General features: G+C 37.2%; 2 protein-coding genes across 5 annotated transcripts in view; both read right to left on the reverse strand.

Moving 5' to 3' along the window:
- LOC108150709 (cartilage oligomeric matrix protein) overlaps positions 1-2,070 on the reverse strand; it is a 29,886-nt gene extending 27,816 nt beyond the window's left edge. For both annotated transcript variants that reach the window (XM_017278981.1, XM_017278982.2), the window contains exon 1: positions 1,960-2,070. The gene's annotated coding sequence lies outside the window, so the exon portion shown is untranslated. The remainder of the gene's footprint in view (positions 1-1,959) is intronic.
- A 4,191-nt stretch (positions 2,071-6,261) lies between these two features.
- On the reverse strand, positions 6,262-16,274 carry LOC108150729 (gonadotropin-releasing hormone receptor). 3 transcript variants are annotated; one of them, XM_017279027.2, is made up of 7 exons: positions 16,237-16,274; positions 12,241-12,436; positions 11,297-11,569; positions 11,076-11,175; positions 9,587-10,075; positions 7,367-7,704; positions 6,262-6,667 (listed from the first exon to the last, which is right to left on the reverse strand). In XM_017279027.2, exons 2-7 carry the CDS (start codon positions 12,375-12,377, stop codon positions 6,628-6,630), a joined length of 1,377 nt encoding a protein of 458 aa, XP_017134516.1. In that variant the 5' UTR covers positions 12,378-12,436; positions 16,237-16,274; the 3' UTR covers positions 6,262-6,627. The 3 variants fall into 3 exon arrangements, with proteins under 3 accessions (XP_017134516.1, XP_017134515.1, XP_017134518.1); XM_017279026.2 differs by having other exon boundaries at positions 16,120-16,268; XM_017279029.2 differs by having other exon boundaries at positions 7,358-7,704; positions 16,120-16,268.
- Between the last annotated feature and the right edge of the window lie 201 nt (positions 16,275-16,475).

Here is a 16,475-nt window from a genome sequence, read left to right on the forward strand (position 1 = left end):
CGAAGTCTGCGCCTCCATTTGACTTGAATCAGTTTTGACGCCGCTAGTCTAAACAACCAACACAAAAAGCCTCAGCTTCCATTGTGACTGAGCTTTATTTGAATTGCAAATATAAGATCAAGCCAATACAAAACATTATAATTTGTTAGCCTGATTCGCCGCATAAGGTCGGATATTGGTGTCTAAATGACTTTTCTCTGACGATGCGCTAATTTGCTGGTGCAACAATTTTCCACTTAATTTGCATTTGTTTATGAACTCATAACTCGCTGCCAAGCGGAAATTCCAATACCAACAATGGCAATATTATTTATGTTTTAATAATGTCAAACTCAAGCTCTATATATGGTCAGAAAGATATTACCATGTCTAAGGAGCCATCTGTGTGTGGTAGTAACATATCAATGCTTGGACAGAGCCATCCAAAATACAATACGGAATAGTTAAAGATTTATTTACCCACAGAAATTTTTGTCACTTCTCATTGCATAACTGAATCGATCTGAATTGACAATTGAAAAGAAAGTTTAGCTTCAACAAAAACAAGCAGTAACCAAATAAATAAATTATTATTTTAATGCTCTGATTAAAGACGCTGGGGTTTTGTTTGAGGTATCATTTAAATATTAATTACTATCTCTTTAAGGCCATGTCGTCACTGACTTTGAATAATATGCTAAAATAATAAAATAGCCACAAGTCTAAGATGTGCTTCGAAAAGGCAGTTATAAATTGTTATGGAGATCTCTGATGTGGGCGTCGTTTAATTGAATTGCTTGGAATTGGGTAGCAGAGCAGATGGAAGCCCAGTAGAAACGCCAAAGTGATTGTGAAATCGAGACAAATAAAATTAAACAAATACAATAAATTGGGGAATGGTTTCAGCTTAATTTGGTCGGTCTTTAACAATCTGTGGCTGCTGTATTAGACAACAATTCATATTTGGTGGACAACAGTATTCTTTGCTCTTGCCTCATATGGTCACATAATGATAGTTCTCCAAAAGCATAAACCTCAATCGGCTTGCTTTAAGATGTGTGGAAAGTCCGATAATTAATAAATTATGACTCGACTGCAGTATTTATGGCGCCAATGCAGATGAGAACTCAAGATCTCCAATAGATTAATGTCGTTCGGTCTCTGTGGATGCCCCAGGCCGATTTAGCGGCGAGATTGCGGTTGAATTGGGTGTGGCTAATTAATATGTATCGATAGTATTTGAATTACAACAACAATTAGCATTATTAATCATCAGATAAAAATGGCGGTTTAATATTCATAAATGGGCCTTTCAACAAGACGGCGATGATCGTGCAATAAAGTCGAATAAAGAGGAGTTTAATCTGAGATCTCTACACGGTTTTAATTGTTTTTGGTTTAATACTGTAACAATGAACCGAATATTATAAATTGCAAACGATAAGCAAAATGAGTATGCTAATTAAATATCACCAAAACTAAAGAGTTGCTTAATAATATTTAAGTGTGCTAAGTAATACATCCAACTAACAGTTTGCTATAATTCTTACTAACAATTGAAAACAGTCTAGTGTTGCAAGTGTATTATAAAATATTTTAAACATTGAATGACGTTTAATAACACAGGGCAAAAGAAGTTTATGATTTAATAGTCATTTTAAAGCATTTTAAAAATGGTCTACCAATTTAATTTTATTTTTTAAAAAATAATAAAATTATAAAGTTATATATGATTAAAACCATTTTAAAATATTTTCTTTTAAGCTTTTTTTGACATGAATTTAATCGCTACTCTATTTTTGGAGTACAACTAGATAAGAAATAATTAAATAAAGAACCATTCTTGCTATTGACCACTCTTCGCCCTTACTTCGCCAGTGACTAGGCTAACCCAGATTTTGGCCACACATGGCCTATTTAAAGCACACTCCTGAGCGCCTCCAGCATGGAGATATGGCTATGGCCCACCTTCACACTCACCTCTTGGTCAAGGACGTTGCTCGTGTCTCTAAGAAGTGCCCCACTGCCGAAGCGGATCCAAGTAAATTGCTTGGCGGGACTGACAGCTCCTTGTGGTGGGGTTGTTGGTTGTTTGCGTCACTTGCGGCTGTCAACGCGCAATTTAGAATGGAAACGACTTGAGTTATTTTCACGACTATTTCCACACTTTTCCGTCGCTTCCTAGACGGCCGCACACACAGACACTTTTATTATTTCTGCTGACCCAAAGATCAAACAAATCGCAGGCTCTTCACACTAAAAGAATCGATAACGAAACGGATGCATTAGATAAATTAAACCCTTTTCAAAATACACCAGGTAGAAGGTGGAATGGGGACACACGCGAAGATGGCGTGGAGCTGATTTTATGGGACCAAGAAGCGAGGAGGCGAACACGCGACGCGATCCTCCGGCAACGACAACTGCTCCACAACTGACTCGCCCCGTTCGTGCCAATAAAAATTAAAACACTTTTGTGCTATTAACAGCGAGCAGGCGAACGCGTCGCGATCTTGGACACCTTGGAAATGGCAGTGGAGCTGGAGGATGCTGCTTGGGGATCGGTGTTTTGAATTTTATAGTCGGTGATTTGAACAACACACTTAGGAACCGTCATAGGGTTCCGGCAATTCGCACGATTAAAATACAATGAGACTGATTAATATGGAGATCCTCCACCAGGTGATCACCGATCACCGATTACCGATCACTGACCACTGATCATTTATCGAAGGACCACAAACACGTACCGTCTTGTTCAACGTGCCAACGCGAACTGAAACTACAAATTTTGAAATGCGAAGGGAGTAATCGAGTCTCAGCGCCGGCAGAGGCAGAGGCAGCGCTGTCGGCGTCGCAGTCGACCGAGACAGCGACAACTTGTTGTTGCCTTTCTGCAGTTTGTTTGTTCTCAGCTGTTGACTTGTTGCGCCTTAGTTGTGCTGCTGCTGCGAAGAAACTTGACGTCGCAGCAGCAGCAGCAGCATTTTGTCTTCGTTTGTGTTGTGTTGTGTTGTGTTGTGTTGCTTTTGATTTGACGCGTGAGTAAGCCGAGACGCCCACGTGCGAAATTTGCGTAAACATCGACAGTGTGGCCAGAGCGCCATCGAATAATTGAGGAAGTGAGTGGATAGTGGTAATGGGCTTTGAGATATGATAACCCGCTTCGATTTCCGAACACAAAAGTGAGGATCAAAATCCATAAATATGGATATGCCTTAGGATTATGTGTGTTATTATTATTATTTTTTTAAATAAACTAACTAAATAGAAACATTATAGTAAATTGCCTTTGCCTTTAAGATACAGCAAAAAAAAATCGACAAAAAATGTGTTATTTTGTGCTTTTTTTACATATATTTTTAAACTATATTTTATGTTTAAATAATCCCTTAAACAATCAAGAACATACCTTTTTTAACCGATAGAAAAACCCTGTGTGCCAGCCTACTTCTAGTCATTTCTTGTTAAAATGCGATTAAAATATTGGCAACAAAAATATAACTGGCCAATATGTCGTACAAGTAGTATTCACTGAAACTTATGGACCATTTTTGGCTGACGAATCAATTTTATGCACTCAATTACAGATGTTATGATGTTCCTTTCCTTTATACAAGGATTTTATTTTCCTTTTAATGTTTACTAAGCGCATAAATGTATGTAAATCATAGGTTATAAAATAATATTAATTGATCGATTTACCTTAGAATGCTTAGAATGCTGATAAATTGGTCAAATATTATGAGGGAAGTTGGACTGCCTGCTTAAAGCTAGCAATGTTTGAGTCATTAAACCGAAATTCAATTCCGAAACATGCTTACATACAATGTAGAACTGTTTAAGGCCATTAAATCGAATTCGTGTGAACCCTTTTTCGATAATGCGTCCAGGCTTGTTTTTCGGCCTCCTCCACTGCCGCATCGCGATCGGTATCCTCACATCTGAAGGGAGACGTTGCCGGGGCCAGACATTCGCTTATTTGGAAAGAAGATCGTAAATAAACGGCACGCTCTGCAGTCATTTAAAACAAGCGAACTACTCGTAAAAACTAGACCCCAAAACGATATGCATATGGCACCTATTAATGGCTACTTATGCAGTACAAGTGTCCCCTCTTTCGGCGGTCCCCATCCCTCCATTCTTTGACAAGAGACTGATGCGTAACACGACAGTATCTAAGGGGGAGTTGGAGATTGCCGCGACCTGTTCGTCATTATGTCGCCGGCATGTCAGCGGACAGTCGGACAGCTGGAGTGCAGCTTTATGCAGATGTGCATATATGCATATATCATGCACTGCGGACACGGACACCACACCCCGAGATGCTATCCCACATCAACGCTGCATATTTTGCCGCTTTTTCGGACAGCGGCGACCACTTGCTGAAATTTCATTATGTGCGTGATTTATAAATAAGCCTCGCCGCCACCGCCATCGCCACCGCTCCCTCTCGTCCAAATCCGCTCAAGTTGTTCCCATCCCAGCATCTTCAGTGGTTACGAGGTAAGACGGCCCACGCACTTTTCGACGGCACAACAGCAACATCATCTCCTCCGCCGAATTCCCCTGCCCCTTCCCCTGCCCTTCCCCGCCCTTCCCAGCACTACCCCGCCCTTCTTCGCCACGACTGCAGTTCATTTCGTATTAATCATAAAATTGTATTATTAACATGTTTATTTTTCAGTCTTCAAGATTCGATTACACGCATTCTTCCTGCTCTTTATGTGCGGCGTTGAGTGTTTGCTGGCGGAACGTGACTTTGTTGTGCAGTGTAACGAAAGTGAGCCACTTTCTAACACTGCGGCTGAGCGGGAAGGGGTCTCTTGAGCATTCAATTGCACTAAGAAATATTGTCGTTTTATGTCTTTGCCGGTTAATTGGGTTACCTGGCTAATGACGCCGACCAGACCAGATGCCTGGCATCTGGACAAAGTGTGGGTGTCACTGGGATATGGCTTGATTGGCTTGACTTAACTGGCCAAGAGCCAGGAAAGTTGGCCAAGCTTCCTGGAAAATGGTAAAAAGGAGAAGGGTAAAGAAAAAAATGCAATTATTATTGTATGTACTTTATTCGTTGAATAGTCACCTAGGGAGTAAGATTTAAGAGCAGAAAAACCTTCCATATTCGCGGTATAGTATAACAACAACATATGTCTTACTAATCGTACGATACGAGATAGATTCTTGAAATCTTCCAAATTGTATTTTTGTTTATGACCATGTAAAAACATTTTTCCGGTCGAGTAAAATTTGATAGCTTTAGTTGTTTTCGAAGAATATTGTTTATATCGGTTTTTTTTTTTTGCTTTATATGGTTTGATATCTAATGGTTTTATATATTTTTGCATGTATTCCTTGATAGCAAGAGTATTAAAACTTCGTCTTGCAAAAATTGGTATCCCTTTTCGTATTTATTAAATAAGAACATTTAACACAATTTTTTGTAAATGCAGCAACGAAACAATTGTAATCAACTGTTCTATATTAATAAACTAACATTCGTTGTGCTACAACTGTGACCAATTTTTGACCAAGATTCAGTAATAAATTTCTGAAACCTTGAAATAATTATTGTTGATGAAAATCACTTATTTTTAGGTGTCTGAAATCGGTAATAGTTGCTTACAACCGAAGAAATTAAAGTTTAATAAAAATAAACTATAGTTGTCCACTAAACATATAACACTTGACGAAGTGCTTGCCATAAAAATACTAATAATATGTTTTAAGGCCTTAAAATATGGCCTGTTGATGGAAATAAATATTTTTAAGGTGTCTGGAATTAGCAATATTTGTTTGGTAACAAGGCAATTAAAGTTCATTTTGGAGAGCACCAAGTTTAAATGCCAAGATAATTATATTAGTCATTAACACATTATTGGTTGATGAGTGTTAAAACTCCCTTAAACAACTTCCACTTGTGTGGATTTTTATTTCTACCTAAGCTACTGTTTTCCTTTCGGCAACAAAAAAATAAAACAATTGCAAGTCCACGGTTCGGCTAAAACATAATTAAAAGTAGTAAACAATTAACAATCTTATCCCAGAAATAAAACTGGTTTACCCGCATATCCAACTAAAATATTCAATAAATATAAAAGAGTCCGTCGCCGAAAGACACGAGCGTATAATTAATGTGAAGGGTTTATGCCATAAACCTTGTGATTAGCGCCGTCTTAACAAAAGTTCCAATACATACAAACGGAATCTTTAGGCCCTTCCTAACCCAAAATCGAAGTTCAAGTGTATGTCTGTATAGTTTCTATAATTTTTTGCATATTTGTATTTCGGTTTCTTTTATTGTTGTTTGTTGTTATGAATAAATTATATTAAATTAAGCAATAATCCGACTAACTAGAGTATATCTAAGAGTAAGCTTAAGATGTAAGCGTATTTCCTATACGAAACTTTGTTTTCAAGCATTCAATGATCCAAAACAAAACAATTTAAAATCTTTAGTTTTATCTGTACTGGCTTGGCGCAAGTTGTCTTAGCTAAATGCAAATGCCAAAAGAATTTATGATGAAAATTCCAAATAAGCTGGTTAGCAAATTAAATGTCCTTTGGTCCAAGCCGACTTCTCCAGATGAACAGTAGCAGATCTCTTAATTGATCCAGTTGCCATCGTGGCCCAGCTTTTATTGTTTACTTAACCACTCTGGTCATTTCGATGGAGTCGCCACAGCTGAAAGTATATATTTATTTAGACATCGCTCTTATTGAAGCTCCGATGAGTTGACATAAAATGAAGTGCGGCTAGAAAATTGCTTTTAGAGTGGATCTCTTGTGGGTGAGCATTTGGGTGCATGGAAATGATGTAAGCCTGCATTAACCCAAAAAGGCTAAGGCTTGGTCTAGGTCGCAGTTTTTGATGGGTTTTGTTTGGGTTTCTGTGCAGCTGTTGCATAATTTAAAGGGCGTGAGGAAAAACGTCTTGAAATCAGACTATGAATAACATAAAGTGATTGCATGCCATTTTGCCTGTCTAGTTTTTGCCTGTATTTATTTAAGAATCCTTACTGTTGGTTGCTAAAAGGTATAAGCTCCTAAAAATTTGAACTCGTCGGATTATTTGACTTCTTTTGGAGTTTACCTGTAAGCTTAAATTGCCTGTTAAGCGTAAACATGTTGAAATATAGTTGTTTTAAAGTTTAAAAAGAATACATTCTGAAATATAATTATTTTAAAGTTGAAAAGCATACATTTTGATCTTTTGGCTATATTGGACATTTAAACCGCGACGTAAAACCAACTTTTTATGGCGCACTCCGAAGCGAAAAGTGAATTTGAGGAGCTGTTGTAAATCATCTAGATAAAGAATGGGGGTGAGCATGGGCATTTCGGGTGGCAAGAAGGTAGGAAAGGGTGTAGAGACCGAAATTACTTCTGGCGGAACCGGGTCTGATCCTGGCACCTGATGGTGACCACACTGAGGCTGGAGTCGTCGTTGCCCTCGTCGTCACTGGCCAGCGGAGCGGTGGGTTCCATCAGAAGGGGCGGCGTGGTAAGAGTGACCGCTGTTCCCACGGCTCCAGCTGAGCCATTGGAGTCGGCAGTTCCCTTCAGGCCCACCACATTGGCCAACTTCGTTGTGGCCGCCACTGCAGCCGCCATCACTTGGCCTCGTCCGTTGATCAGCGAATTGTTGGTCAGTTGCTTCTGCATCAACTGGTTGGAGGAGTCCAGGCGATTGCACAGCGACGTGTGCCTGTTGTTCACCGACTGCAAAAGAGGGGTGAATTAGAAAAGGGACACGTTTAGGGCACCAGACCCTAGAACTATATTTTAAGTTGAATGGATGTGTAATCTATCAGTTACATATATTGATTTCAAATATTTATCTCTATAATGGTCTTGCATAGTTATACAAGCCTGAAAACTGGAAATAATTTTATCTTGAAGATGGAACATTCACGAATCTAACAAGTTATCATCCTCAACATTATACAAATTTTTTCAGCTTGCAAAAACTGTGATTTTTAGGCTTTTATCGGCTCTTAAGTATATTTTATGTGCTAAAAAGTCGAAAATATCCTTTTTTTGCAGGCAGTAAAATCCGTATAAGATCGGCTTACTGGCAGATTGTTGAAGTTAATACTTGTCAGATTCGTAAATGTTTCACCTTCATGACAAAGTGATACAATTATTTTGTGTATTTTTATACCCTTGCAGAGGGTATTATAATTTCAGTCAGAAGTTTGCAACGCAGTGAAGGAGACGTTTCCGACCCTATAAAGTATATATATTCTTGATCAGCGTCACTAGTAGAGTCGATCTAGCCATGTCCGTCCGTCTGTCCGTCTGTCCGTCCGTTTATATGCAAACTAGTCTCTCAGTTTTAAAGCTATCTGCATGAAACTTTCCCAAAAGCTGTCTTTCTATTGCAGGTAGTATATAAGTCGGAACGAGCCGGATCGACCGACTATAGCATATAGCTCCCATAGGAACAATCGGAAAAATAAATGAAAAAAAATTATAACTTTGCTGTTTTTTAATTTTTTGTTTAGTTCTTCGAGATATAGTAATGGTTAAATATTTCAGAATTATGTTTTAAATTTCATCAAAATCGGACGACTATAGCATATAGCTCCCATAGGAACAATCGGAAAAATAAATGAAAAAAATTATAACTTTGCTGTTTTTTAATTTTTTGTTTAGTTCTTCGACATAAAGTAATGGTTAAGTATTTCCGATTTACGGTTTAAATTTCATCAAAATCGGTCGACTATAGCATATAGCTCCCATAGGAACAATCGGAAAAATAAATGAAAAAAAATTATAACTTTGCTGTTTTTTAATTTTTTGTTTAGTTCTTCGACATATAGCAATGTTTAATTATTTCAGAATTATGGTTTAAATTTTATCAAAATCGGACGTCTATAGCATACAGCTCCCATAGAAATAATAAAAATATATAAAATAACTATCTAATAATTGAGCTGCAAATCATCATAGTTTCAATGTTTTTCAGCATATACTCAAGTAAATCATAATTTAAATGTTTTCAAAAGTATTTAATTCATGCAATAGCTGCAAGGGTATATGAACTTCGGCTTGCCGAAGTTTGCTTTCTTTCTTGTTAAAGAACTAATTTATGTTGTTGGAACTTCAGTTATAGCAAATTATTCAAACTTTGTCGAGCTCTGGCATCTATATTCGGAAACCTATCCTTACAGCAAGAATGGGAAAGTTGAAGAATGATCTATTTCTAGTTAGCTATCGATGACCAAAATCAATTAAGCACAACTGGAGAAAAAAATATAATTGGCATAAATAAATAGGTGAAAAAATGACCATCACGTTATTTACTCTTAAAAAAAAAGGTTACCATACAAATTTGGAATGCCATTTTTTGATTCAGGAATCTCTACCGGAAAATCAAGTGTTAATCTCTGGGGGATTTCATCGATTTAAATTTGTTGGCCAGTGTAAGTAATTTAAAACTTTAGTTGCCACATATTTAAAATGTTCTGTATTAAAAATATTATAAAAGTATTGCATAGTCACCTTAAAGTAAAGTGAAATAAAGAAAATAGCTTTAAAATAAAAATAATAGCTTTCCGAAAAAAACTGATTAAACTGATTTATATATTGCAGTACCCACCGGATTGTTGTTGTTCATACGGCCGCGAATGTTGTAGAGCCCGTAGACCAAGGGATTCATACAGGAGTTTGTAGACGCGAAGAGGAATAGCGCCTTTCGCACCAGCGGGTTGACCTTGTCCGCGGAGTGCTTGTCCAGCCAGTACCACATGGAAATGGTGTAGTATGGGGTCCAGCAGATGATGAACACGATCACAATCGTGATGGTCATTTTGAGGGTCCGTTTTTTGGCCCTGCTAAGAACATCGTCGTTAGAGCGACGAAATCTTTCGGCAATCACGTCCTTGAGGACGCGCTGGCTCTTCCGATAGATCTCCAGGTAAATGGCCCCGTAGCAGTAGATGAACATGATCAGGGGAAAGGCGTACATGCTGCACATCGAGGCCACCTGATAGAGCTTCTCGTCAAAGTCGCTCTTAAACGAGTGGAAGATGACGCACTGAAAGTAGCCAGTGACCGCGGGATGCTCCTCCAGGTGAAAGAGAAAGGCCTGCCGGAGACGTTCGTTAATTATGATGTCCATCAGCTGGACTTGGGAAAATCAATTTGAAATTAGCAAAATTGGCTACCCGTTTTAACGTTCGGATTCATTTTTAATGGAATAAATCTTTGATGGAATAAATCCTCAGCAAAGTAGTTTTTAAAGGAATAAATCTTTGATGGAATAAATCCTCAGCAAAGGAGTCTTTTCGACTATAGGTTTATATTAGTTCAGTATCAACAGTCAAAATTCGTCTGTACATCTGTTTCTATGCAAATTAGTATCTCAGCTTTAAAGCTATTTAAATTAAATTTCTGTTTATTCAGGTAGTGTATATTTCGAAACAACTGTATCATAAAACTACAGTAGGACCAAATGGAAAATAAATCCATATGCGTTTGGATCTTCTACAATTTTAAAATTTCATTTGAATACAAATCGAACGACTATAACTTATTCTATTCTACAAAAATTGTAAAGTGTTATACAAGTTGAAAAAAACCTTCTATCAAAGGCTATCATTAGAGTTATAGTAACAATAAAGTATGGAAATACTTAATAGAAAACTACTTTTTTATATTTTATTTTAGTTTACTATTATTCGCTCCATTTGCAGTTTTTACCTTTTTAAGTCAGACAATTTGTTTAATGAATGAATCAATGAATGAAAACAAATCTAATCTGCAATCTAATCTCAAATAAAGGGTGTAAAACTTTTCCTTTATATTTACGAATTTAATGAGTTAATCTTATTATTTCGGAGTTCGATTTCCTTAATTAAGGTAACATTATTTATCACGACATAGTTTTCTAAAACTTAATGAATATAATTTTTGAACTGTGTTTAATTCCTTTTTACTGATCGTAGGTTCAAGTACCTACCCAAAAATCCTGTTTAAATGTTACAAAACAAACATTGTAATATTCCTTCGCTAAGAGTGGTTTCAATTGTTCGGCGTGCACTTTCCCAATTTCAGATCGACTTTGCGCGGTGTACCAGAGGACTCACCTGGGGAATGCTGCAGACGACAGATCCCAGCCAGGCACAGGCCAGCATGATGCGTCCGCGGTTGTAGGACCGCTTCAGCGGCTTCAGGATGGCAAAGTATCTGATGGAGACAAGAGGAACTGGGTGGTGAGAAAGCCGTCAGCCATCGATTGACACTCTGAGCCGCCTTATCTGGCTATCAATTTGGTCCATTAGCGACAGTCAAGCGGCTGCGGACTCACCTGTCGAGCGAAATGCAAACCATCACATAACTGGACAGGTACAGCCCGAAGACGCGGAAGAAGCTCATGAGGCGGCACATCAGATCCGTGGAGAGCCACTGCACCGTCCAGGCCCACACGATCTCCATCGGCATCAGGAGTAACGTCACCATTAGATCGGCGATGGCCAGATGCATTAGCATGATGTCAATCCGCAAGGGACCGCGCAGTCGCCGCTTGGTCAGCAGATATAGCACGGTGCTATTGCCGATTGTTGAGATCACAAACAGTATGCTGAAGCGGGTGGAAAACCACATGATTCACGGGGCGATGGTGTGGGAGAGGGCTCAGAAGCGATTAAATTGGTGAGTGGGAAATTAAAGAAGTTTTCCCCAAGGTGGGTGTCGATCGGCGTGGGTGCCGTGTGCTCGGTAAGTGGGTCAACGAAGTGCAGTTGGGAAAGGTAAGCAAGTTGAACGAATGAGGCAAATGAATTGTTCTTGAATGTCAGTTAAAGACAATCGATACTTTCAGCTGATACAATTTATGCACTGACCGCTGAGGAAATATTAGGTGAATGTATCAATTCATTTTAGATACTGAATTTGTATTCAATGCCAAGTTGAGGACTGTATTCTAACTTCTTCTAAATCTGATAATTGAATCTCTGGCATTCGAAAAAAGTGAACCCTTCAATGAACCACAAAGTTCAAATTCCAAGTGAGAATGATTGAATCTCAGACAGATAGCCAGACAGCGGACGAGAAGCCAGAGATGATGACCCCATCGGTTCAAGCAGCGACACCCACACCTGCACTTTGAAGAATTAGTTTTGTAATGGGAAAAGTTACTGATAGCGAAAGCCAAAGTTGATAAGCTTTGACCAAATAGCCTGGACAACAGTTCAAGGCAATCGGCGAGTAGGTTATGAAATGGAGGGATGTGTTGGTCGATATTCCACTCACCTGTAGACTGTGATGGACAATCGATGGCCATCGTTGAACACCATATCCTTGGACAGGTGCATTGTGCCATTCGTGTTGTTCACGTTGGACCAGTCACTTAGACTGCGATGATCATTCTCTTCGAGCACGTCTCCCATATTAAATCAGGATAGTTAACTAAATTCTCCCTTTGTGGATCTAGTTGGAAATTTTGCTTCTATTCAAAAAAAGAAAAAGACAACAAAGTAGGTTTGCGATAAATTGAATGTGCTTCTTTTAATAAACTAGATCTAGCCCTTTGTACTCCTTCAGCCCAGGAAAACCAAAATATAAAACAAAAATCTTACAACAAATTATGCCCCAAAAATTCGCGACTTTAAAAGAACTGCGGACTTTAGGAAATAAAAAAGCACCTTAAGGCATTTTTACCTTATAATCAATGTACCTATTTCTTTTAATTTTTGATCATATTAATGATTTTGGGATTTCTTTTTCTTATCACTGTGGACGGGAGTACGCGAAGTACCAAGAGTGATTAACCATTATTATGCTGTATATGTACACATGCACACAAACTGAAAATAGGCTGGTACGATCGGAACGACAGATGTGTCAAGTGTTCATACCAAGACCAGAAAAAATGAATTGGTTCGAAAAATATTGAGCTGTGGAGTAAACATTTTTTAAAATTGGATCTTTTGCGGTGGTTCTATTGATACTATTGACTCCAAGTGTTATTATAACAATTCCTGGTAGAGTAAAAGGGTATACTGTAATCGTTAAAAAAGTACGAAAAACAAGAAAGGAAGCAAACTTCGGCACGCCGAAGTTTATATACCCCTGCAGCTATTTCAAAAACTAAATACTCTTTAAAACGTTTATATTATATATAAAAACATTGAAGCTATGATGATTTGCAGCTTAATTATTCGATAGTTCCTATGGCAGCTATACGATTGTTCATATGGGAGCTATATGCTATAGTCGTACGATTTTGATGAAATTTAAACCGTAATTCTGAAATATTTAACCATTACTATATCTCCAAGAACTAAAATAAAAATTAAAAAACAACAAAGTTATAATTTTTTTTGTTTATTTTTTCGATTGTTCCTATGGGAGCTATATTATATAGTCGTCCGATCCGACTCGTTCCGACTTATATACTACTTGCAATAGAAAGACAACTTTTGGGAAAGTTTCATGCTGATAGCTTTAAAACAGAGAGACTAGTTTGCGTAGAAACGGACGGGCAGACTGACAGACGGACAGACGGACGGACAGACGGACATGGCTAGATCGACTCTACTAGTGATGCCGATCAAGAATATATATACTTTATAGGGTCGGAAACGTCTCCTTCACTGCGTTGCAAACTTCTGACAGAAATTATAATACCCTCTGCAAGGGTATAAAGATCCTACGTCGTATGTATGTATGTACGACGAGATTTTGGAAAATATAAAAACAGAAGATTTGGCTTGCAGATTCTAGAGAGTGCTTCCTTTCTTGTTTTTGGATGATGTTACTAATGAATCAACGTTAATTTTTTGATAAATGAGTTAAGGATTTCTGGTTTAATTAAAATTAATTTAATTAAAATTTTTTTTTTTAATTTTTTAGGAAGACAATTTTTTTTAATATTTTCAATGTTTTTATAAAAATGATATGTTTTACCAATTAGAAGTTATTAAACCTGTACTTGGCAGACTTTTACTGAAATCGTTTCACCAACAATAAAGATAACAAACTTCGGCAAGCCGAAGTTTATATATCCTTGCAGCTATTGCAAAAATTAACTACTTTTTAAAACATCTAAAATTCGATTTATATGCGAATATGTTTAAAAACATTGAAGCTATAACGACTTGCAGGTTAACTATTCGATCGTTCCTATGGAAGCTACCGTTATCCTATTTGAATAAAGAAAAAGGTAATTGTGAACTATCAAATTATTGCTATGTCAAAAAGGATTTTTTTTTAAATTAAAAAATTAGTAGTTACTTGTAATACAATTAGTTTTTTTTTCATATTTTGATTGTTTCTATGGGAGCTATATGATATAGTCGTCCGATTTTAATGAAACTAAAACCGTAATTTTGGAATATTTAACAATTTAAATTTCTTGAAGAACTAAAAAAAAGTTACAAAACAGCAAAGTTATAATTTTTTTCATTTGTTTTTTCGCTAGATCGACTCTACTTTTAAAGGGTCGGAAATGACTCCTTCACTGAGTTGCAAACTTCTGACTGAAATTGTAATACTCTCTGCAAGGGTATAAAAACATTTAGTGCAAATAAACAAACAAATGCGCTAAATTTTGGTATTTAAAAAAAAAAACATTTTCAATCTTTTCATTGTTTAAAAAATATTTTTAACTAAAAAATTAAATATAATAAAATGACTTTTACTCAAGTCGCAAACAGCAAAAACATTTAATGTTAATTTGAATGCACCAAATCTCGGTATTTCTAAAATACTTTTTTATTCTATTCATTTTATAAAAAAATATATTTATCTATAAAATTAAAATAAAATATATAAAATCAAATGTTAAATTTATCACAAATAGCTGTACATATTTTCGTCACTAGATAATATACTAGGAATGGGTGTCGAAGGTGCGATCGTCTCAATTTTCTTGCCTCGCTAGGAGGTGTTTTTGTTAGTTTTTTATATTTGATTATAAAATATTAATATTTTTGATTTGCACCGTTTTATTTTACACAATTTGTTAATTCGTCATTTCTTGATATTGTTTATTAATATTCAAGCTCGCTTGTGCTTTACGATTGCAATTATAAGAAGTTTAAATTTTAATGCTTAATCACTGAGGTTTGGGGGCTGGTCAATAATTTGTGAAATACGTATGTGTATTCTTGACTTTGCTTTATTTTAATAGACACGCTTGGCACACAGTTGGTTGAGATAATCGAATAACGAACAACACAAACAGAAATCCCTATATTCTCTTGACAGACACTCACTCAATTAAACGAATCAATTACACTCAATTGATAATGAACACTTTTTCGAATGCTTTGAATTTGTAGGTTCAAGAACATGTTTATTATGGCTATGCTTTTGTTTGTTGCACCGCTTTTGTGGCGCTAAAGCTAGCGATGACCTTGAACTATTTACGCTCGCACCGGATTGGAATCTTATAATTTCCAATTGATAATTAAAATTCCACTTATGCTGAGTTCTCCGTCTGTGTGTATTTTCTAGAATTGATACTACTTTAAGTACATCGGAGAGCATCTTACGCTCCCGCTGGATTAATAATCTGTTAATCAATTTCGCTCAATCGAACTACAGTTCACTCAATTAAATGGCAATAGCAACAAAGCTCCAACAAATTGTTCTCACATTAATCCTTCAGTCAAATTATTTAACGAGCTGTTTGTTTAGACGCGCCGCTTTTAATGCCTTTTTGAATTCGGTGTGTTTTAATGTGTTCAAACAAATTTTTTACTAAATAAAAGAGGAATCAAAGGGAGCGAAATATGGTTCCGAAACGCTTTTAAGAACCTTGAAAACAACAAAGTATTGATGTTTTCGATTTCTTGATCACAGAATCCCTATTTTACCTAGGAGGGCTGGCACCCCTCAGAGGTTACAGACTCATTTTCCAGCTAATCGATAGACTCGAATATATATACGTATTGTAGGCGTAATCATTGATTACGAGAACGCCTACGTGCCGTACAATTTCTTTTCTTCTATATACAACTATATTTCTTCTGTTTTCTGTTTTTCTTCCTTTTCTGATTTCCGTTTTGTTTTTCGTTTTCTAAACACGCGGCCACGCCGTGAACTGGCGTATACTATATGGGTATAGCAGATTTCAACCTGAGAAGTTCGAAAACCATTCGGAATTTATTCTTTTTTTGCACACACCTCCCAACAGACACCGAATACAGCGTTCTCACTGCCTCCCGCCCACGCCCACGCCTACACGCGCGTAATTATCGCTATCGATGACACGAAAGCCTCTTAACGGTACTGCAGGCTCACATTCACGCCGATCAGCGAGCAGGAACTGACTGAATCGTCTGCCTGGGATGCTGATGCCGCTAAATCGAAATCTCGACAACAACTGATAACCCAGCTGGAAGAAGAGCGAAGCAAGTAGGGACTTTTGAAGTCCCGACCATCGAATACCCGGCCTTCAGCTTGTTATTGTTACTGTTATTTTTATTGCATACTTCTTGACACCCCCAGCTAGTTGAAAAGCTATGGAAGTCGACTAATAT

This window comes from Drosophila elegans, unplaced genomic scaffold (genome assembly GCF_018152505.1).
Source record: "Drosophila elegans isolate 14027-0461.03 unplaced genomic scaffold, ASM1815250v1 contig_397, whole genome shotgun sequence".
NCBI lineage: Eukaryota > Metazoa > Arthropoda > Insecta > Diptera > Drosophilidae > Drosophila > Drosophila elegans.